This window comes from Bubalus kerabau, chromosome 2 (assembly GCF_029407905.1).
Source record: "Bubalus kerabau isolate K-KA32 ecotype Philippines breed swamp buffalo chromosome 2, PCC_UOA_SB_1v2, whole genome shotgun sequence".
Classification (NCBI taxonomy): Eukaryota; Metazoa; Chordata; class Mammalia; order Artiodactyla; family Bovidae; genus Bubalus; species Bubalus kerabau.
Genome location: NC_073625.1, coordinates 173483071 through 173507269, shown reverse-complemented (window position 1 = coordinate 173507269; position 24199 = coordinate 173483071). Strand labels below are relative to the sequence as shown.

At 43.2% G+C, this 24199-nt stretch overlaps 1 protein-coding gene across 2 annotated transcripts in view; it reads left to right on the top strand.

The window, feature by feature from the left end:
• Positions 1-10189: 10189 nt before the first annotated feature.
• LOC129644103 (uncharacterized) overlaps positions 10190-24199 on the top strand; it is a 32390-nt gene continuing 18380 nt past the window's right edge. For both annotated transcript variants that reach the window (XR_008710740.1, XM_055569492.1), the window contains exons 1-4: positions 10190-10289; positions 10751-10851; positions 16019-16247; positions 18012-18164. Coding sequence is in view for 1 of the 2 variants with exons in the window: in XM_055569492.1 (XP_055425467.1) it covers positions 16068-16247; positions 18012-18164 (333 nt within the window). In the remaining variant the exon portion in view is untranslated. The remainder of the gene's footprint in view (positions 10290-10750; positions 10852-16018; positions 16248-18011; positions 18165-24199) is intronic.

Sequence of the window (24199 nt, the reverse complement as noted above, 5' to 3'; positions counted from 1 at the left end):
CAAAATGATAGGATACTGAAAGAGAAACTCCCCAGGTCAGTAGTACCCAATATGCTACTGGAGATCAGTGGAGAAATAACTCCAGAAAGAATGAAGGGATAGAGCCAAAGCAAAAACAATACCCAGCTGTGGGTGTGACTGGTGATAGAAGCAAGATCCGATGCTGTAAAGAGCAATATTGCATAGGAACCTGGAATATCAGGTCCATGAATCAAGGCAAATTGGAAGTGGTCAAACAAGAGATGGCAAGAGTGAATGTTGACATTCTAGGAATCAGCGAACTAAAATGGACTGGAATGGGTGAATTGAACTCAGATAACCGTTATATCTACTACTGGGGCAGGAATCCCTCAGAAGAAATGGAGTGGCCATGATAGTCAACAAAAGAGTCCGAAATGCAGTACTTGGATACAATCTCAAAAACGACAGAATGATCTCTGTTCGTTTCCAAGGCAAACCATTCAATATCACAGTAATCCAAGTCTGTGCCCCAACCAGTAACGCTGAAGAAGCTGAAGTTGAACGGTTCTATGAAGACCTCCAAGACCTTTTAGAACTAACACCCAAAAAAGATGTCCTTTTCATTATAGGGGAATGGAATGCAAAAGTAGGAAGTCAAGAAACACCTGGAGTAACAGGCAAATTTGGCCTTGGAATAGGGAATGAAGCAGGGCAAAGACTAGTAGAGTTTTGCCAAGAAAATGCACTGGTCATAACAAACACCCTCTTCCAACAACACAAGAGAAGACTCTATACATGGACATCACTAGATGGTCAACACCGAAATCAGATTGATTCTATTCTTTGCAGCCAAAGATGGAGAAGCTCTATACAGTCAGCAAAAACAAGACCAGGAGCTGACTGTGGCTCAGACCATGAACTCCTTATTGCCAAATTCAGACTTAAATTGAAGAAAGTAGGGAAAACCACTAGACCATTCAGGTATGACCTAAATCAAGCCCCTTATGATTATACAGTGGCAGTGAGAAATAGATTTCAGGGCCTAGATCTGATAGATAGAGTGCCTGATGAACTATGGAATGAGGTTCGTGACATTGTACAGGAGACAGGGATCAAGACCATGCCCATGGAGAAGAAATGCAAAAAAGCAAAATGGCTGTCTGGGGAGGCCTTACAAATAGCTGTGAAAAGAAGAGAAGCGAAAAGCAAAGGAGAAAAAGAAAGATATAAACATCTGAATGCAGAGTTCCAAAGAATAGCAAGAAGAGATAAGAAAGCCTTCTTCAGCGATCAATGCAAAGAAATAGAGGAAAACAACAGAATGGGAAAGACTAGGGATCTCTTCAAGAAAATCAGAGATACCAAAGGAACATTTCATGCAAAGATGAGCTCGATAAAGGACAGAAATGGTATGGACCTAACAGAAGCAGAAGATATTAAGAAGAGATGGCAAGAATACACAGAAGAACTGTACAAAAAAGATCTTCACGACCCAGATAATCACGATGGTGTGATCACTGACCTAGAGCCAGACATCCTGGAATGTGAAGTCAAGTGGGCCTTAGAAAGCATCACTACGAACAAAGCTAGTGGAGGTGATGGAATTCCAGTTGAGCTATTTCAAATTCTGAAAGATGATGCTGTGAAACTGCTGCACTGAATATGCCAGCAAATTTGGAAAACTCAGCAGTGGCCACAGGACTGGAAAAGGTCAGTTTTCATTCCAATCCCAAAGAAAGGCAATGCCAAAGAATGCTCAAAGTACCACACAATTGCACTCATCTCACATGCTAGTAAGGTAATGCTCAAAAGTCTCCAAGCCAGGCTTCAGCAATATGTGAACCGTGAACTTCCTGATGTTCAACCTGGTTTTAGAAAAGGCAGAGGAACCAGAGATCAAATTGCCAAAATTCTGTGGATCATGGAAAAAGCAAGAGAGTTCCAGAAAAACATCTATTTCTGCTTTATTGACTATGCCAAAGCCTTTGACTGTGTGGATCACAATAAACTGTGGAAAATTCTGAAAGAGATGGGAATACCAGACCACCTGATCTGCCTCTTGAGAAATTTGTATGGATTCAGGAAGCAACAGTTAGAACTGGACATGGAACAACAGACTGGTTCCAAATAGGAAAAGGAGTACGTCAAGGCTGTATATTGTCACCCTGTTTATTTAACTTCTATGCAGAATACATCATGAGAAACACTGGACTGGGAGAAATGCTGGACTGAAAAAACACAAGCTGGAATTAAGATTTCTGGGAGAAATATCAATAACCTCAGATATGCAGATGACACCACCCTTATGGCAGAAAGTGAAGAGGAACTCAAAAGCCTCTTGATGAAAGTGAAAGTGGAGAGTGAAAAAGTTGGCTTAAAGCTCAACATTCAGAAAACGAAGATCATGGCATCCGGTCCCATCACTTCATGGGACACAGATGGGGAAACAGTGGAAACAGTGTCAGACTTTATTTTTCTGGGCTCCAAAATCACTACAGATGGTGACTGCAGCCATGAAATGAAAAGACACTTACTCCTTGCAAGGAAAGTTATGGCCAACCTAGATAGCATATTCAAAAGCAGAGACATTACTTTGCCAAAAAAGGTTCATCTAGTCAAGGCTATGGTTTTTCCTGTGGTCATGTATGCATGTGAGAGTTGGACTGTGAAGAAGGCTGAGTGATGAAGAATTGATGCTTTTGAACTGTGGTGTTGGAGAAGACTCTTGAGAGTCCCTTGGACTGCAAGGAGATCCAACCAGTCCATTCTGAAGGAGATCAGCCCTGGGATTTCTTTGGAAGCAATGATGCTAAAGCTGAAACTCCAGTACTTTGGCTGCCTCATGCGAAGAGTTGACTCATTGGAAAAGACTCTGCTGCTGGGAGGGATTGGGGGCAGGAGGAGAAGGGGACGACAGAGGATGAGATGGCTGGATAGCATCACTGAGTTGATGGACGTGAGTCTGGGTGAACTCCGGAAGTTGGTGATGGACAGGGAGGCCTGGCATGCTGCGATTCATGAGGTTGCAAAGAGTCAGACACTACTGAGCGACTGATCTCTGGACTGGTTGGATCTTCTTGCCATCCAGTGACTCTCAAGAGTCTTCTCCAACACCACAGTTTAAAAGCATAAATTCTTTGGCACTCAGCTTTCTTTATGATCCAACTGTCACATCCATACATGACTACTGGAAAAACCATAGCTTTGACTAGACGGACCTTTGTTCGCAAAGTAATGTCTCTGCTTTTGAATATGCTATCTAGGTGTGTCATAGCTTCTCTTCCAAGGAGCAAATGTGTTTTAAATTCATGGCTGCAGTCACCATCTGCAGTGATTTTGGAGCCCAAGAAAATAAAGTCTGTCACTGTTTCTATTGTGTGCCCATCTATTTACTATGAAGTGATGGGACCAGATGCCACGATCTATATTTCTGAATGTTGAGTTTTAAGCCAGCTTTTTCACTCACCTCTTTCACTTTCATCAAGAGGCTCTTTAGTTTCTCTTCACTTTCTGCCATAAAGGTGGTGTCATCTGCATATCTGAGGTTATTGATATATCTCTGGCCAATCTTGATTCCAGCTTGTGCTTCATCCAGCCTTGCATTTCACATGATGTACTCAGCATATAAATTAAATAAGCAGGGTGACAATATACAGCCTTTATTACCCCTACCATAGTTTGGCCTCAAGCCAAACAACAGGGAGAGAACACAGCCCCACCCATCAACAGAAAATTGAATTAAAGATTTACTGAGCACAGCCCTGCCCATCAGAACAAGACCCAGTTTCCCCCATAGTCAGTCTCTCCCATCAGGAAGCTTCCATAAGCCTCTTATCCTTATCCATCAGAGGGCAGATAGAATGAAAACCACAATCACAGAAAACTAACCAAACTGATCACATGGATCACAGCCTTGTCTAACTCAATGAAACTATGAGCCATGGTGTGTTAGGGCCATGCAAGACAGATGGGTCACAGTGGAGAGTTCTGACAAAATGTGGTCCACTGGAGAAGGGAATGACAAACCACTTCAGTATTCTTTCCTTGAGAACCCCATGAACAGTATGAAAAGGAAAAAAGATATGACACTGAGAAATGAACTCTCCAGGTTGGTAGGTGCCCAATATGCTACTGGAGAAGAGTGGTGAAATAACTCTAGAAAGAATGAAAAGATGCAGCCAAAGCAAAAACAAAGCCCATTTGTGGATGGGACTGGTGATGGAAGTAAATTCCAATGCTGTAAAGAACAATATCACATAGGAACCTGGAATGCTAGGTCCATGAATCAAGGTAAATTAGAAGTGGTCAAACAGGATATAGCAAGAGTGAATGTCAACATTTTAGGAATCAGTGAACTAAAATGGACTGGAATGGGCGAATTTAACTCAGATGACCATTATATCTACTACTGTGGGCAAGAATCCCATAGAAGAAATGGAGTGGCCCTCATAGTCAACAGGAGTCCAAAATGCTGTCAGATCAGATCAGATCAGTCGCTCGGTTGTGTCCAACTCTTTGCGACCCCATGAATCGCAGCACGCCAGGCCTCCCTGTCCATCACCAACTCCCAGAGTTCACTCAGACTCATGTCCATCGAGTCAGTGATGCCATCCAGCCATCTCATCCTCTGTCGTCCCCTTCTCCTCTTGCCCCTAATCCCTCCCAGCAGCAGAGTCTTTTCCAATGAGTCAACTCTTCGCATGAGGCAGCCAAAGTACTGGAGTTTCAGCTTTAGCATCATTGCTTCCAAAGAAATCCCAGGGCTGATCTCCTTCAGAATGGACTGGTTGGATCTCCTTGCAGTCCAAGGGACTCTCAAGAGTCTTCTCCAACACCACAGTTCAAAAGCATCAATTCTTCATCACTCAGCCTTCTTCACAGTCCAACTCTCACATGCATACATGACCACAGGAAAAAACCATAGCCTTGACTAGATGAACCTTTTTTGGCAAAGTAATGTCTCTGCTTTTGAATATGCTATCTAGGTTGGCCATAACTTTCCTTGCAAGGAGTAAGTGTCTTTTCATTTCATGGCTGCAGTCACCATCTGTAGTGATTTTGGAGCCCAGAAAAATAAAGTCTGACACTGTTTCCACTGTTTCCCCATCTGTGTCCCATGAAGTGATGGGACCGGATGCCATGATCTTCGTTTTCTGAATGTTGAGCTTTAAGCCAACTTTTTCACTCTCCACTTTCACTTTCATCAAGAGGCTTTTGAGTTCCTCTTCACTTTCTGCCATAAGGGTGGTGTCATCTGCATATCTGAGGTTATTGATATTTCTCCGGGCAATCTTGGTTCCAGCTTGTATTTCTTCCAGTCCAGCGTTTCTCATGATGTACTCTGCATAGAAGTTAAATAAACAGGGTGACAATATACAGCCTTGACATACTCCTTTTCCTATTTGGAACCAGTCTGTTGTTCCATGTCCAGTTCTAACTGTTGCTTCCTGACCTGCATACAAATTTCTCAAGAGGCAGATCAGGTGGTCTGGTATTCCCATCTCTTTCAGAATTTTCCAATTTATTGTGATCCACACAGTCAAAGGCTTTGGCATAGTCAATAAAGCATAGATGCTTTTCTGGAACTCTCTTGCTTTTTCCATGATCCAGTGGATGTTGGCAATTTGATCTCTGTACTTGGGTGCAAATGACAGAATGACCTCTGTTCCTTTCCAAGGCAGATCATTCACTATCACAGTAATCCAAGTCTATGCCCCAACCAGGAATGCTGAAGAAGCTGAAGTTGAATGGTCTATGATGACCTACAAGACCTTCTAGAACTAACACCCAAAAAAAGATGTCCTTTTCATCAGAGGAGACTGGAATGCAAAAGTAGGAAGTCAAGACATACCTGAAATAACAGGCAAATTTGGCCTTGGAATACAGAATGAAGCAAAGGCTAACAGAGTTTTGCCAAGAGAACTCACTGGTCATAGCAAGCACCCTCCTCCAACAACACAAGAGATGACTCTACACATGGACTTCATCAGATGGTCAATAGTGAAATCAGATTGTTTATATTCTTTGCAGCCAAAGATGGAGAAGCTCTATACAGTCAGCAAAAATAAGACTGGGAGCTAACTGTGGCTCAGATCATGAACTCCTTATTGCCAAATTCAGACTTAAATTGAAGAAAGTAGGGAAAACCACTAGACCATTCAGGTATGACCTAAATCAAGTCCCTTATGATTATACAGTGGAAGTGACTAATAGATTCAACGGATTAGATCTAATAGAGTGCCTGAAGAACTATGGATGGAGGTTCATGACACTGTATAGGAGACAGGGATCAAGACCATCCCCAAGAAAAAGAAATTCAAAAAGGCAAAATGGTTGTCTGAGGAGGCCTTACAAATAGCTGAGAAAAGAAGAGTTGCCTGGCTTACTAACCCCTAGGCCAAAATCGAGTTCAGTCAGCAAGGTGGAAGTAGAGAGTGGATGTTGTCCACTCACCAGTGGCTGAGTCATGCACCCTGTAAACCATCCTTTATTGAGAAGTCCTTAGGTGTGTTAGTTATATATTGGAGGTGGAGGAAATTATTCCAAAATGTAATGGCTTAATACAGCAAATGTTTATGATTACATACAATTTCTGAGAGTTGAGCTTAGCTGGGTGGTTCTGGCTCAGAGTTGCTCATAGGCTACAGGACTTGAAGGCTTAAATGGGCTTGAAGGATCCACTTTCAGGACATCTCATCCACACAGCCCTAGGTTGGAGGCCTTTCCCAGGGCTGCTTGGGTGACCTTACCAAGTGGTAACTGGCTTCTCCCAGAGAAGACAAGGAAGAGACAGGGAGGGCATCATGATGCCCTTTATGACCTGGTCGCACACCATCGCTTCCGTCATAGTTTATTTGTTAGAAGCTGAGTCACTAATCCAACTCATACTCAAGGAAAGAGTGATTAGGTTCTGCCTTTTGAAGGGAGGAGTAGATATAGTTGTGGAGTCACTTATAAACCACTTCCTCTGGGGTGGACTGCCCCTGAGCTGTTCTGCCCCCTCTCACCTCACACCGTCCTTTGCATCTCTTCCTTCCTCTGCTCACTCTCCCTCTTTCTTTCTCCTTTTCCTTTCTTTTTCTTTTCCTTCATCAGGTCTCCTGGGTTTCCTCCTCTATGGCAGAACAGCCTCTCTCCCCAAAAAGGCAAATTCATCTCAAAGCCCTTCTAAGACTCCAGTTGCTAGAGTCAATGGGGAGCAAATCATGATTATGGGGTGATTCTTTTTTGTAGTTTTTTGGGCTTTTAGTATTTATTTGCTTTTATTTATTTGGCTGCAAGATCTTTTTTTAGTTGCGACACATGTGATCTTTAGTTATGGCATATGGGATCAGTTCCCTGACCAGGGATTGAACCAGGGCCCCCTACCTTGGGACCACGGAGTCTTAGCTATTGGACCACCAGGGAAGTCCCTCAGTGTTGATTCTTAAGGTCTGATCAAGGCTCTGAGAACCAAAAAGATCATGAACATCTACCCTCTTCCTATGCATAAATAGAAAACCAAAACATTACACTGCAAAAGAAAGATAAAGAAGTTCAACAAAGTTCTGACTTTTCCCAAAACTATTTTGCTAGGGTTTTTCTTAAAACATGAAATATCAAATTCTGTCCTTGCATTTTCTGTTGTTGTCTCCCAGCTTTGCAGGAGCTCAAAACACATGTTTAGCATGTCCTGTAATTCAGCCCTGGTGAGTCACTCCCTAAAATGTTAACAACTGTGAAATGAGCTCTGGACTGCCCTGACTCACAGATGCTGGATGTACAAGAAATCCATATAATATTCTCAAACTAGTGCCCATCACTCCCACTGCCCCAGCCATCCTTGTGGTCCTGGCAGCTAATAGCTGCTGTGACTCAGGTTGCTAGTTATCCCCCAATATCCATTTTCCCCTTCTTCTGTAAATAACAGAAGTTCTCGTTTTTCACTGGGCTCATGTCTGCCTGGAACAAAGACCATCTTTCCCAGCCTCCTTTGCCCTAGGTATGAGCCTGGTGGGCTATAGTCCATAGGGTCACAAAGAGTTGGACACGACTGAAGCGACTGAGCACACCACAGCACATGATCATGTCCATAGGTCTGGTTAGTGGAATAGAAGCAAAGGTATTACACTCGATTTGTGGGAAATGTCCTTAAAGGGAGAGAAAGTGTCCTTCTTTATCCAGTTTTCCTTCCTTATATCTGAAATAGGAACACAATTGGCTGGAGCTCAGCACCCATTTGGGGCCATGTGTGAAAGTCACACTGAAGATGGCAGAGTAATAAAGTAGAAGGAGCCTTGATTCTTCATGATCTTGGGCCTTTGATAGCAACTCTGGAGTTTCATTAACATGAAAGGGAAATTAACTTCTATATTTTTCCAACCAGTGTTAATGGGTTTCTGACACTTGCAGCTGATCCTAATCCTAGTGTACATTTTCTTTACAAACCTGCCCACTGTGCAGAGGGATCCTCATCTCCTCTCTGATGGCCTGTCTAGTTTCTGACTTTGCTCTGTCCTGTCCTCAGGGGCTCTGACCTTCCTGATCATTCTCTGTTTCTTAAGCATCTGCTTTTGAGTCCTGGTCTATAAAATGTAAGTGCACTCTCTCATCCCACTCCAGACTCCTCTCACTGTCCTTCTGGTTACATTGTAGGAAGCCTGGACTAGGGCCCAGCAGAGGAAAGGAAGAGGCTGCACAAAGCAGAAATGACCTAGGGGTGACAACTTTTAGGGGGCAGCTCACTGGACAGTCCAATTTGTCCAAACAGGATCCCTCCCTGCCCTTCTTGACCTTCCCCACAGCTTCAGTTTACTTTGGGCCTACTTAGATCCATTTGGGTTTAAAATATACACTTAAAAATAGCCAGTGTGGAGGAGTTGTGGGACTATTTTCCACTTGCAGTTTACTATGAATTTGTTTAATCCAATTTATTTCATTATTCATTGTTTCATTAAACATTTACTAAGAGCCTATTCTATACCCTACATGAGAGACACAGATAAACAGATAGATAGATACAAATAACTTATTATCTGATAGTTCTGGAGGTCAAAGTCCCAGATGGGTATCACTGGACTAGAAGCGAGGTGTCAGGACAGCTGAGTTCTTTTATGTGGGTTTGAGAGAATTCATTTCCACTTCTTTTGAGCCCCTAGAAACTGCCCACATTCCTTGGCTCTTTTGCCATCTTTAAAGCCCGCAACAGCCAGTTGAGTGCTTCTCATTACATCTCTCTGACCTTCCTTTTCATCACTCATCTCTAGCACAGCAGCAAAAGTTTCCCTACTTCAAGTTCTCAGACTTAGATTGGCCCCACCCAGGGAATCAAGGATAGCAGTCCCATCTCAAGGTTTATAACTTTAATCACATCTACAAAGTCTCTTATGCCATTTAAGGTACCATATTCATAGGTTTCCAGGACTGGGGCATAGATATCTTTGGGGGCCTTAAATTTGCAAGCCCCAAAGCCACTGCCCACAGCAAGATTTCTTAAAAATCTCTTTTCAGGGACTTTCCTGGCAGTTCAGTGGTTAGGATTCCATGCTTCTACTGCAGAGAACATGGGTTCAATCCCTGGTAGGGGAAGATACCGCAAGTCATACAGCACGACCAAAAAGAAAAAAAAAAAATCTAAAAAAAAATCCCTTTTCCTCCCCCAACCACTTCTTCCCAAAGCTCCAACTGCTTTGCACCTCTGTTCTCCATTTTCCCCAGAAAAACTCCCAGGCCCAGCCCCTGAACGGCCTCCTTTATCCTGGCGCCCCCTTTCTCTTGGGAGTGGGGAGACAAAAAGTCGCAAAAGGAAACCTCGCTAGAGCGCAGGTGAGTCCTCTCACCTTGGTTTCTGCTTATTGCTGTGGGCTGTAACCACCATTTATAACCTCGGTTTCTTTGAAAAACCCAGTTAGAGGCTCCGGTGCGGTCCACAGCTGACGTCGCGTGGGCGGGAAATAGGCCGAGGCATCTACTCTTTGGAGACCTCTGCTCCTCGCTCCCAATGACCCATTGATAACCAGGGACACGGGTCCCTAGCTCTGTCCCCTCCTAGACCTCGTCCCTTGCAGCCCCATCAGCTGCCAGGACCCAGATCCGCAGCAAGGGCACCTGGAGTTCTCCCGGTCCCAGGCAGAGCCCCCGCGAACCCTGGAACGCTATTTCCTGCTGCTCCTCTTTCCCTCCTCCTGCTGTTCCTCCTCTCCTCCTGGCGCTCTGCCCACCGCGGGTCACCGACTTCCTCCGGCCTCCGCCCCTAGCCGCTACCGCCCCCTGGCAGCCGTCTCCAAGGTGCACACCGGACGCGGGAAGCCACCCGGCGGCGGTGGAGGAGGCAAGGACCCGGCTCATGAGTGAGTGCGGGGCGCTGGCCAGGTGCCAGGAGCGCGTGCGGGGTGAGGGCGAGGTTGCACCGGCACTCCGAACCGTGATTGGGTGCTCCGGACACGCTGGGACCTGGGCTCGGTGGAGGTCTTGCTTGGTTTGCGCCTCCCCCGCCCCAGGGACATAGGCCTCCCCACCCAAACATCTCCAGGGTAGGGATTTCCGGCATCGGTGGGTAGTGGGAATTCTTTCCGGGATCTTTCGAAACTGTTGTGTGCATCAGCGGTTTTGAAAAAGGCAGCAAAAGGCAGCCCCTCCAGGCCTCCCAGGTAGTTGCCCCTCTGGGAGCCAGCCGCTGTTGGAGCTGGGCGGGCAGGGCACTCAGAACTCAGGGCAGGGGCTCTTCTCCCCTCACCACTTCTCCAGACGGCAGGACCCTCAGGCCCCTACTCTCACCTGCTCACCCCCCATCCCCACCTTCCATTTCCAGGAGAATCACAACCAGACAAGATGAGAAAATCTAGCATCCGTGGAGTATCCACTCCGGAAACCTCCAATAAATATTCATTAACTTACCAGCCAATCACCTAGGTAATTGCTAAGCTGGGCCACACACTTATAGAAATGACAGAAGGAAATACTCATACTGAAATAGTAAGTGAAAAACTCAAGATTTAAGAGGGTCTAAGTAGAATATTTATTGAATATATGTGTATATACCCAGAAGAGGCTCATGAGAAATACTTGATATTGTGAACAGTAGTACTGTATAGTGGGGTTCTCATGGTAAGTATACTGGAGTGGTTTGCCATTCCCTCCCCTAGTTACAAGCTTGAATCAAGATTGTCTAGAGAAATAAAAACAACCTCAGGTATGAGATGAAACCACTCCAATAGCAAAAGAGAAACTAAAGAGCCTCTTGATGAGGGTGAAAGAGTAGAGTGAAAAAAATCAACTTAAATTTTGATATTAAAAAAACTAAGATCATGGCACCCAGTCTCATCACTTCATGGCAAATAAAAGGGGAAAAGGTGGAAGCAGAGACAGATTTCCTCCTCTTAGGCTTTGAAATCACTGCAGATGGTGACCACAGCCATGAAATTAGAAGATGATTGCTTCTTGGCAGGAAAGCTATGACAAACCTAGACAGTGGGTTAAAAAGCAGACATTACTTGGCCGACAAAATCCAAACAGACAAGGCTAGTCATGTACAGATGTGAGAGTCTGACCATAAAGAAGGCTGAATGCCGAAGAATTGATGCTTTCAAACTGTGGTGCTGGAGAAGACTTTTGAGAGTCCCGTGCACATCAAGCAGATCAAACCAGTCAAACTTAAAGGAAATCAATTCTGAATACTTATTGGAAAGACTGATGCTGAAGCTGAAGCTCCAATACTTTGGCCACCTGATGCAAAGAGTGGACTCATTAGAAAAGACCCTGATGCTGGGAAAGATTGAAGACAGAAGGAGAAGAGTGTGACAGAGGATGAGATGGTTGGATGGCATTATTGATTAAATGGACATGAACTTGGGCAAACTCTGGAAATGGTAAGGGCTAGGCAAGCCTGGCATGCTGCAGTCCACGGGGTGACAAAGAGTCAGACATGAATTGGCGACTGAACAAACAATATTGGGTAGTACCATCTTAGTCAGCTTGAAGTGAAGTCGCTCAGTCATGTCCAACTCTTTGCGAGCCCATGGACTGTAGCCTACCAGGCTCCTCTGTCTATGGGATTTTCCAGGCAATAGTACTGGAGTGGATTGCCATTTCCATAATAGAATACCAATGACAACAGAAATGTTTTTCACAGTTCTAGAGGCTGGGAAATCCAAGATGAAAATACTAGTAAGATAGATTTCATTTTGAAGCCTGTTCTCTTGGTTTGTAAGGGAAAGAAAGTATTAGTCGCTCAATTGTTCTGACTCTTTGTGACTCCATGGTCACAGGGCTCCTTTGTCCATGGAATTCTCCAGGCAAGAATACTGGAGTGAATAGCCATTTCCTTCTCCTGGGGATCTTCCCAACTGAGGGATTGAACCCAGGTCTTCTGCACTGCAGGCAGATTCTTAACCATCTGAGCCACCAGGGCAGCCCCCTTGGTTTGTAGGTGATGGCCGATTCAACAGCTTGGGTGTGGATGGGTTGGAGGTGAGCTCTGGTATCTCTTCTTAATCCCATCATTAGGGCCCCACCCTCATGACCTTATCTAACTGTAATTACCTTCCAAAGGACCCATATCATCACAGTGGGGATTCAGCATTTGAATTTGAAGGGGAGGGGAGGTGAAAACATTCAATTCATAACAGTTTCTAACAAATGGTACCTTAGAGTGTTTACAAATTGGGGCTGTGGATCTAGATTGTCTAAATTTGAATCCCAACTACACCACTTACCAGTGTCTGCCCTTAGGCAAATCACATAAACTCAGTATGCCTCAGGTTCCCTCCTTAGCATCTGCTATGTGTCAGGTTCTGTTCTCAGAAGGCAATGGCACCCCACTCCAGTACTCTTGCCTAGAAAATCCCATGGACGGAGGAGCCTGGTAGGCTGCAGTCCATGGGGTCACTGAGGGTCGGACACGACTGAGCGACTTCACTTTCATTTTTCACTTTCATGCACTGGAGAAGGAAATGGCAACCCACTCCAGTGTTCTTGCCTGGAGAATCCCAGGGACGGGGGAGCCTGGTGGGCTGCCGTCTCTGGGGTCGCACAGAATCGGACACGACTGAAGCGACTTAGTAGTAGTAGTAGTAGTAACTCATTATTCCCCATAACACTTCTTTGTCACCATCATCTCCATCTTACTGATGAAAAAATCTTTACAACTGTTATCTCATATAATCCTCACAAATGTCAAACAGTTAATATTCCCAACATGTTTACAGATGAAGAAAATGAGGTTCAAGGAAGACAAGTTGATTACCCACGATCACCCTGCTGGTAATGGACAGAAACAGGATTCAAACCTGTTCCTGTGAACTGGGCCACCGCCTCCCCACCCACACAGTCTCCCATGGTGCTATACAGTGTTTGCCAATTGCCTGATGATAAGCAGCACTTGAGATGCTTTCCAAAAATGGTCTTAGCATGGATAGACCTAGAGACTGTTATCCAGAGTGAAGTAGGTCAGAATACCATGTATTTATGCGTGGGGAATTCGAAAAAATTGTTATAAACCTTCTTATTTACAAAGCAGAAGTAGAGAACAAATGTGTACATACCAAGGGGGAAAGGGAGGTGGGATGAATTGGGAGATTGGGATTGACATATATACACTGCGTGCATGCTAAGTCACTTCAGTCGTGTCTGACTCTTGCAACCCCATGGACTATACCCTGCCAGGTTCCTATGTCCATGGGATTCTCCAGGCAAGAATACTGGAATGGGTAGCCATGCCCTCCTCCAGGGGAATTTCCCAACCCAGGGACCAAACCCAAGTCTCCTGCGGCTCATGCATTGCAGGCAGATACTTTACTGCTGAATCACTGGGGGAGCCCGACACATGTTGGGGTCCTTTAATGGACCAGAACCTGGTGGTCCGGAGTCGACTGATAAGAAAGTAAAGGAGAGAAAAAGAGGCTGATATTTGTTGGTTTACGCAGGAAGCCAACAAAGCCCCTGCACCGGGCTTGCTCTGTTCACAAAGGCCTCAGGCGCCCTCTCGATGGGGTGAAGGCGCAGAGCGCTTTCTCAAGAGGGTCTTTGAAGCCCAGGCAGCAAAGTCAACACAGAGAACCTCTGCGCTCCAAAGAAATAGCCTAAGAGAGTTGTAAATAATCACTTTTACCATATGTTTCATAAAAAGGAAGAGGGTACTTATCACCGTATAGAAAAACTAATAAAGGAAATGCCTGGATTCCTCAGCCCCCCCGGGAGAGGCTTCCTCTCCTCTTAATTCCTGGATATTCAGGAATTAATAAGGAACAGAGGATTCCTGACAGATCCAAAACAGCACACAGGAAGCCTCCTGTTTAAATGCTTCCTGACAGACATATATACACTGCTATGTATAAAATAAAATAACTAACGAGAACCTACTGTATAGCACAGGGAACTCAGTGCCTGGTGGTAACCTAAACGGGAAGGAAATCCAAAAAAGAGGGGATATATATATATAGCTGATTCAAAGTGATTCACTGATTCACTTTGCTGTACAGTAGAAACTAACACAACATTGTAAAACAACTATATGCCAATAAATTTTTTTAATGGTCTTGGGAATCAGTACGCTCAGTTCTGTTTTCAGTCAGAGCAAATCCCTTCTCTCCCTTCCTGGGCCTCATTTTTGTTCCATATAAAAGAAGAAGTTAGACCAGCCCCAAGATGAAAAGTAGGTTTTGGGTAGCTGCCAAGTCTGGTTGCTCTGCAGGAGCTGCTGGGGCAGAGCTATGAGCAGAATGCTGGAGCTACAACTGGGTGCTGGCCATGGGTCAGGTGAGTGGTAGGGTGAAGAGCCGTTTTGGTTTGCCCAGTATTTTCCTGGTTTTAGCACTTAAAGTCCTGAGACAGTGGGTCATCCCAGTGATAGCTTACATGGATTAGATAATCTATAAAGTACCAATCAGAGCTATTAAGAATATGATTTTTCCTTACCCAAGTACCTGAGTCTCTACATTCTACTGGGTTTACTCTCCCTTTTTAGAATGTTTTTCACTTGTGATGGGCTAATTTCTAGCAATAGGATACCAATGCAAGTGTGACCTAAATTGAAAATGTGGACTACCCCCAGTAGTTCGTATGGCTTCTAACAGATGACACTAGCTTTCCCTTGAAAATTTAAAATATCCCCAAGTGCCCTGTAAGTGTGCAGTGCCTCCACGCATCTCAGTACATTTTGGGATCTGTGACTCTGAGACATGAAGCATTTCTAGAGACAAAAAGGGATGTTAAGTAATGTCAAAAGAGTACATCTCCTAGGAAAATTTATCAGTTCTAAATTTGTAAGTACCTAGTATTAATACCATAGTGCCAAAATATATAAAACAAAAATTTGTGCTACAAATTAATAAGAGATAGAGAAGGTGTGGAGAAAAGGGAACCCTCCTACACTGTCGGTGGGAATGTAAACTGGTGCAGCCACTATGGAGAACAGCATAGAGGTTTCCTTAAAAGACTAAAAATTCCGTATGATCCAGCAATCCCACTGACAAAAATTAGAACTGACTCTTGCAGCCAGCAGAGTAAAAATAACATCAATAATAATAAAAATGTTTCCTTATCACTACATGCCAGGCACTGTGTAGTGCTTTATAAACTCATCTCATTTAACCTTTATGACAACCATAATCCATTTTACAGATTGGGAAATGGAGGCTTGAAGAGTTTATAATTTCTCTAAGGCCACACAGTAAATCAAGTAGTGGAGATAAGACTAAAATCCAAGTTTGTTACCTTCCAAAGCCCACATTCTTAACCACTATAATTACTGTGTGGCAGGAATTATGTCTAGAAAAAAATTATGCCACTTTTAAATCAATATGAATGTGGAAGTATGTAAAGCCCACTATTAATGTTAATTGTGTTCCTTTATAATTGAATTCAATGAACTTCCCCCATTTTAAACACTCTAAAAGAAAGAATCCATTTCCATGAGTATCGTCCTTGCAAATTGAAATTTTCTGCTCTGATTCTCTACTCTCATTTTAAGATTAGTGAAGTACTTTATGATTTTCAGAGAAGGTGTGCAGCAATATTTGCTCATTTTTAGTGGGAAAGTGTGATCTCCTCCTTAAAAAGATATCTGTGTGCTGGGTTTCAGGGCAAGTTACAGTTTTCAGAATCCAAGTGGAATCTAACGCTATGAAACAATGCCAAGAGAAAAGCAAGGAAAACGAAAAACTAAAGGAGCACCCCAGTCCATTGTTTCCACTCTTCAAAAGTTCCTGAAAACATACGAGAAGCGTTGTGTACAGACTCAGACGTCTGTGTGTCCAGCCATCAAAAGGGACTTGAAAGCCAGCATCAACCATGAACGGATTCTCAGGAAGGTGTGTGTATCCTCTCAAGAAACCAAGGAACATGGGTCCTCAATCCCTTCAAGCCCAGAATTGGTGGGGTTGCCCGCTCTGCGTTCCTGCCTGCATGCCGTCCAGAGCCTGACTCTGGCACCAGTCTGCTCGGCACTCCTCCTACCTTCCCACTCCTCTCTCCCAGTCTGCCCATCCCTGTCTTTCATCCTTCGAGCAGCTCTGCCTGTTCTCACCCCGCTTCACCTCTGGAACGGCCAGCCTGCCCTTCCTCCCACCCTATGTCTGGAGAGTCCAGCTCAAAAGCATCCCTTTTGTCATCATTGCAGAACCTCCCTCGCCAGCACTCCCGACCCTCCAAAAGAATGTCTCCTTGTCTTGACATCTGATGCGTCCAAGCCATCAGGCTAGACCTGCAAATACCCACACCCCTCCCATCTCACTTGGAGTAAGACAGCATATCATTTGGATTTCAGGGGAAAAAAACCTGATGTCACATCTTTTCTGAGATTAAATCTACTGGTTGAATGTCAGAGGGGAGGAAGAGAGGCCAGCGTTAAGTGGTCAGCTCAGGAAGGGGCGCCTGAGAGACCACAAGGGGGAGCCTGGCAGCCAAAGACGGACTGTCCAGCTTCACAACTTCTCTATCACCAGCCCAGAAAGACAGTCTGTGTTTTAATAACCACATACCTATTGATTTCATAAAATGCTGAGTGTTAAGCAAGACAACAAATTAAACAAAATAATTAGATAGAGATGGGTACTTTAAATATCATTACTTAAGACTTTGACACAAATCCATTCCACCCATATTTTTCCTGAATGTTTCTGGGGTTGGGAGGGTGATTACATTGCACCCTCCACAGAGAAACCCTCCCACAGTTCCTGTCTAAATCTCTTTCTCTTTCTGAACTCCCATTCTCAGGGCAGCTGCCCGCACCCACTATGTTCCTTCAGGCTTTCACTCTCCACTTCTCCTCTTCCCGACCTGCGCTCCTGCGCATGCTCAGTCGCTTCAGTCGTGTTCGACTCTGCAATTCCATGGACTGTAGCCCCACCAGGCTGCTCTATCCATGGGATTCTCCAGGCAGGAATACTGGAATGGGTTACCATGCCCTCCTCTGGGGGATCTTCCTGACCCAGGGATCAAACCCAAGTCTCCTGTGTCTCCTGCATTGGCCTAATTCATTTTTTCCTGTTGTAGTTATTATAATTAGGCTGCACTACTTAATCATAGGGTTAATCATAAACTTTATTCAAATTTATAACCATGTCAGCAGTATTTTCCAAATATTTTTAATTATAATCACCATCAGAAATATAATTAACATTATGACCCAGTATATAAGTACTGGAATCTGTATGACCCTAAGAACTGTTTATGTTGGGTTGCTTTGGTTGGGTCTCCATTTTGATTTTGAACGTCAGTAAAATAAAAGTGTCATGAGACAGTTATTCTTTACTGCATAGTATATACTCAGATAATTTCCCTTCTTTTCTGTTTCATTAAAGAAATAAAGAAAAAGCTGGTAACAACCCACTAAATTGATTTCCTGACCCAGTTATGGACAGTTGCCTGCTGGAAAAATCTCTGCCTTGTGGGACTTTTCATGAAGCTTGGCAGGAACTCCCTAAGTTTGTGTTGAACCCCAATGCACACTTGATCCAAAGTTAATAAGTAATGTCTTTCTAATGTTGTCTAATGATGATATTCTTTCTCTACATATTTGGACACATGAACCTCCGTTTATGATGCCCACCTGTAGTTTTTTTTTAACATTCTAGTTTGTACTGGTAAGACCTGATGACTCCCCGCCAGGCATCCTACCAATTTCCTTGGAACCTTTGCTCATGACTGTTCAGGATGAGTGTTACATGCTGGGGAGAGAGATCTGTATCTGGGGCTTTCAACTGAGCAACCCAGAGATCGCCAGACTTGTGAGTCATGCATTTTAAAAATTGCTCTCCATTTAACCTTAAAATTGAATGTAAGCATATTATCATGTGTTCCAGCTATAGTTTATTTGGTTGTTGACTGATATGCTCCAAACTATTCTTTTTTAAAAGTATTTTTAGTGAAATATTTCAGACATATAAAAGTGCAAAAAATAATAGAACTGACATCTATGTACTCACCGTTGCATAATATACTTTTTAAGGAATGGATATTGAAGATATTTACAAATACAAGAGCTAAAGTGCCATCTTTCTTCTTCTCCCCCATCTACTTCCCGGAGGTACCACTAGCCTGGAGTTGATGTGTATCAACCCCATTCACGTTTTTATGCTTTTATTACATATGCATGCATATTTTTACTTACCTACGTGAATTGTACTTTGTGTGTGATTTTATGACTTCTTTTATTCACATTATGTTGTCAAGATTTCTCCATGTTTATTAATTTTGACTGCTATTGTATAACACATAGTCTTCAGTCTTGAATGATGGTTTGCTGAAAACACACTTATAGATTAAATATCATTATTTTTTATATTGAACTTCCTTTATAGGGAGTCATAAGTTATATATAGGACTTTACTTCTGGCAAGGGCAAATCAGATAATTCAGGTAAATCCTTTCACTGAGGACAAAAAGATAAGCTAAAATACACAATATGGGAGATAAATAAGCTTGATTTCTACTTCACATCATACCCCAGAATCAATTCCAGATGGATTATATATTATTTAAGGCAAAACAATAAGGTTTCTAGAAGATAGTCTAGAACAACACCAGAATCATGATTCTGGGGTGGAGAAAAACTCAAACAGAACACAAAAAACACTAATTTTTCCAGTTTCTAGCCTTTTTGAAAGTCCCTTATTTATCTGAATGTTTAAACTTATAATCTGTGTCTAATAATTTCAATAATCTGAATTATTTTGGAGTCTGACATTTCTGACTCTTGCTTCTACTGGTTCTTACTTATGAGGGCATTCCTTTGTATGTTTTTGTGATTTCTTTTCTTTTTTTTTTTTTTTACTGTAAGTTCATATTTTGTGGGGACAAAAATAGCTATGGCAATTTCTTGAGCTCTGATTTGCAGATAGCTCTCTCCAGAGAATATTTACAGGTTTTTCTGCCACATGCTCAGAGCTGTTAAATTCTTCTTTTTTTTTTTTTTCCCTTTGGCTTTTTTTTTTTTTTTTTTTTGGCTGTACGCATGGCATTCGGGATCTTAGTTTCCCAACCAAGGTTGGAACTTGTGTCCCCTGCAATGGAAATGCAGTCTTAACTGCTGTACTGCCAGGGAAGTCCCAAAATTAAGTTCTTAATCTAAGGTTTCTTTGGGGCTTCCCTGGTGGCTCAGATGGTAAAGAATCTGCCTGTGATGCAGGAGACCTGGGTTCAGTCTCTGGGTTGGGAAGATCCCCTGGAGAAGGGAATGATGACCCACTCCAGTATTCTAACCTGGAGAATTCCATGGATAGAGAAGCCTGGCAGGTACAGTTCATGGGATGGAAAGAGTCAGACATTATTGAGTGACTAACACTTTCACTTTCAAGGTTTTTTGAACCATTCTGGTGATGTTAATTCAAGTTGCAAACCTGTGCTAAGGCTAGTTTTGTGAGTTCTCAGGGGATGTATTTTTTTCCATCTCTGTTTGAGATGGGCCATTTTCCCTGGGATCCTTTGGGGAAGGGAAGAGTTGGGTTTATTTCTAGTTCTTTGTTACTCTAAGGACATAGCACTACAATCCACTTTATGTTTTGAGCCACACCTCTATTCAGGATTTCCTGTTGGACTGCTCACCTTGTCCCCTGGACTCTATGATCCATTAAAATCAAAGCTCAAATCTACTGCTTTAATGATGCTGTCAAAAGGGAAAGCTGGCTTCAGGGCCCTGCATACCTCTCTGGGTCATTTTCTTCTCATTCTTTGACCTTTGGATATTCCTCCCTAACCTGCCTGTCAATCAACACATTTTAAAAAGATATGTTTAAAACTCTCAGAACAATGCATAGAGGAAAAGCTTCATAATGTTAGATTTGGCAGTGATTTCTTAGATATACACTAAAAGCACAAGCAACACACACACACACTCATTAAGTGAATCGGACCTCATAAAAATGAAAAACTTCTGTGCTTCAAAGGACACAATCAACCGAGTGAAAAGGGAGAAAATAATTGCAAAGCATATATGTGATAAGGGGTTAATATCCAGAATATATAAAGAACTCATATAACTCAACAACAAAAAATAAGCAACCTGATTTTAAAATGGTCAAGGGCTTAAATAGACATTCTCTGAAGAAGATACACAAATGACCAAGAAGCACCTGAAAAGATTTTCAACACCATCAATCATTCAGTTCAGTTCAGTCGCTCAGTTGTGTCCGACTCTTTGCAACCCCATGAATTGCAGCACGCCAGGCCTCCCTGTCCATCACCAACTCCCAGAATTCACTCAGACTCATGTCCATCAACTCAGTGATGCCATCCAGCCATCTCATTCTCTGTCGTCCCCTTCTCCTCCTGCCCCCAATCCCTACCAGCATCAGGGTATTTTCCAGTGAGTCAACTCTTCACATGAGGTGGCCAAAGTACTGGAGTTTCAGCTTCAGCATCAGTCCTTCCAATGAACACCCAGGACTGATCTCCTTTAGGATGGACTGGTTGGATCTCCTTGCAGTCCAAGGGACTCTCAAGAGTCTTCTCCAACACCACACTTCAAAAGCATCAATTCTCTGGCGCTCAGCTTTCTTCACAGTCCAACTTTCACATCCATACATGAACACTGGAAAAACCATAGCCTTGACTAGACGGATGTTTGTTGGCAAAGGAATGTCTCTGCTTTTCAATATGTTATCTAGGTTGGTCATAACTTTCCTTCCAAAGAGTTTTAATTTTATGGCTGCAATCACCATCTGCAGTGATTTTGGAGCCCAAAAAATAAAGTCTGACACTGTTCCACTGTTTCCCTATTCTCTATTTGCCATGAAGTGATGGGACCAGATGCCATGATCTTAGTTTTCTGAATATTGAGTTTTAAGCCAACTTTTTCACTCTCCTCTTTCACTTTCAAGAGGCTCTTCAGTTCTTCTTTGCTTTCTGCCATAGGGTGGTGTCATCTGCATATCTGAGGTTATTGATATTTCTCCCAGCAGTCTTGATTCCAGCTTGTGCTTCCTCCAGCCTAGCATTTCTCATGATGTACTCTGTATATAAGTTAAATAAGCAGGGTGACAATATACAGCCTTGACGTTCTCCTTTCCTGATTTGGAACCAATCTGTTGTTCCATGTCCAGTTCTAACTGTTGCTCCCTGACCTGCATATAGGTTTCTCAAGAGGCAGGTCAGGTGGTCTGGTATTCCCATCTCTTTCAGAATTTTCCACAGTTTATTGTGATCCACACAGTCAAAGGCTTTGGCATAGTCAATAAAGCAGATAGAGATGTTTTTCTGGAACTCTCTTGCTTTTTCCATGATCCAGCGGATGTTGGCAATTTGATCTCTGGTTCCTCTGCCTTTCCTAAAACCAGCTTGAACATCTGGAAGTTCATGGTTCACGTATTGCTGAAGCCTGGCTTGGAGAATTTTGAGCATTACCTTACTAGTGTGTGAGATGAGTGCAACTGTGCAATAGTTTGAGCATTCTTTGGCATTGCTTTTCTTTGGGATTGGAATGAAAACTGACGTTTTCCAGTCCTCTGGCCACTGCTGAGTTTTCCAAATTTGCTGGCATATTGAGTGCAGCATTTTCACAGCATCATCTTCCAGGATTTGAAATAGCTCTACTGGAATTCCATCACCTCCACTAGCTTTGTTCGTAGTGATGCTTTCTAAGGCCCACTTGACTTCACATTCCAGGATGTCTGGTTCTAGGTAAGTGATCACACCAACGTGATTATCTTGGTCGTGAAAATCTTTTTTGGGGCCACCATCAATCATTAGAGAAATGCAAATCAAAACCACCATGAGATACCACCCCATGTTAACTAAGATGGTTACTATTCAAAAAAGCAGAAAATAAAGTGTTGATGAGGATGCAGAGAAATTGGAACCCTTGTACACTGTTGGTGGAAATGTAAAATGGTGCCACTATGGAAAATAGTATGGTGGCTCCTCCAAAAATTAAAAATAGAGAACTACTATATCATCCAGCAATTCCACTTCTGAGTACGTACCCAAGAGAATTGAAAGAAGGGTCTCAAAGAGATTATTTATACATTCATGTTCATAGCAGCATTATTCACAATAGCCATAGATGGAAGCAAACCGAGTATCTACTGACAGACCAATGGGTAAACAAAATATGGTATATACATACAGTCGGATATTCAGTTCAGTTCGGTTCAGGCGCTCAGTCGTGTCCGACTCTTTGCGACCCCATGAATCGCAGCACGCCAGGCCTCCCTGTCCATCACCAACTCCCGGAGTTCACTCAGACTCACGTCCATCGAGTCAGTGATGCCATCCAGCCATCTCATCCTCTGTCATCCCCTTCTCCTCCTACCCCCAATCCCTCCCAGCATCAGAGTCTTTTCCAGTGAGTCAACTCTTCACATGAGGTGGCCAAAGTACTGGAGTTTCAGCTTCAGCATCATTCCTTCCAAAGAAATCCCAGGGCTGATCTCCTTCAGAATGGACTGGTTGGATCTCCTTGTAGTCCAAGGGACTCTCAAGAGTCTTCTCCAACACCACACTTCAAAAGCATCAATTCTCTGGTGCTCAGCTTTCTTCACAGTCCAACTTTCACATCCATACATGAACACTGGAAAAACCATAGCCTTGACTAGATGGACCTTTGTTGGCAAAATAATGTCTCTGCTTTTGAATATGCTATCTAGGTTGGACATAACTTGAAGGAAATTCTGACACATGCTACAACATGGATGAACCTTGAAGTGAGTGAAGTAAGTCAGAAACAAAAGGATAGTGTATCATTTCACTTATATGAGGTACCTAGAGTAGTCAAATTCATAGAGCAGACAGTAGAATTGGCAGTTGCCAGGGGCTGGGGGCTGAGGACAATGGGAGCTTTTGTTGAATGGGTACAGAGTTTCAGTTTTGACAGATGGAAAACATTCAGGAGATGAATGGTGAGGGGGCTTGCACAACAGTGTGAATACACTTAAAGCCACAGAGATGTACACTTAAAAGTTATTAAAATGGTAAATTTTATATGTTTTTGACTTTAATTTTAAAATGAATCTTTAAAAAGGTATTTTAAATATATAAACAGAATTTTTCGTTTTTTTTTTATTCAGAGGCTCAGTCAGGTACTCAGTTCATTCAAATTGGAAAGAGAATGCTATTCATGCATGTTAAAAGTGACCCTTAACAGTTCCTTAAAATGTAGCCCTCTTGGTAATCTACAGGCTTCCCTGGTGGCTCAGATGGTAAAGGATCTGCCTACAATGCAGGAGATTCCTGAGTTTGATCCCTGAGTGGGGAAGATACCCTGGAGAAGAAAATGGCTACCCATTTCAGTATTCTTGCCTGGAGAATTCCCATGGACAGAGGAGCCTGGTGGCCTATAGTCCATGGGGTCACAAAGAGTCGAACACAGCTGAGCAACTAACACTTTTACTTTTTCACTTTCTCGGTCAGCTGAAGGCTGCTGAGAAATTCTATCAGACTGACGGCCATGGTCTTGCCCACAGCAGGGCGGGTAACCCTGCAAACCACTGGTTGAGATCTTTAGGACCTGGTCCAGAGTTTATTTTGCACAGACCAATGTTAACATCAGCAGGGATGTGCCACATGGCCTCCTCTGTCAGAAATACAGCTTGAGAAATCTGATCCAGCACTCAAACTAGACTTTCTCTCATTAAAGAAGCCTCAGGCACCAGCTCTGTAGTTAAGATTGCAAGGACTTTTTTATTCTCAACCAAGCTGTAATTTGGAATCCTGTCTCTGACCCACATGTCATTACCTCACAAAACCCTACATCCTCCAAACCCTACCAAAGTCACTTTCAGGTTTAAATTCTGTACTGAGGGAATCCTCAGGTCATGGTGATTCTAAT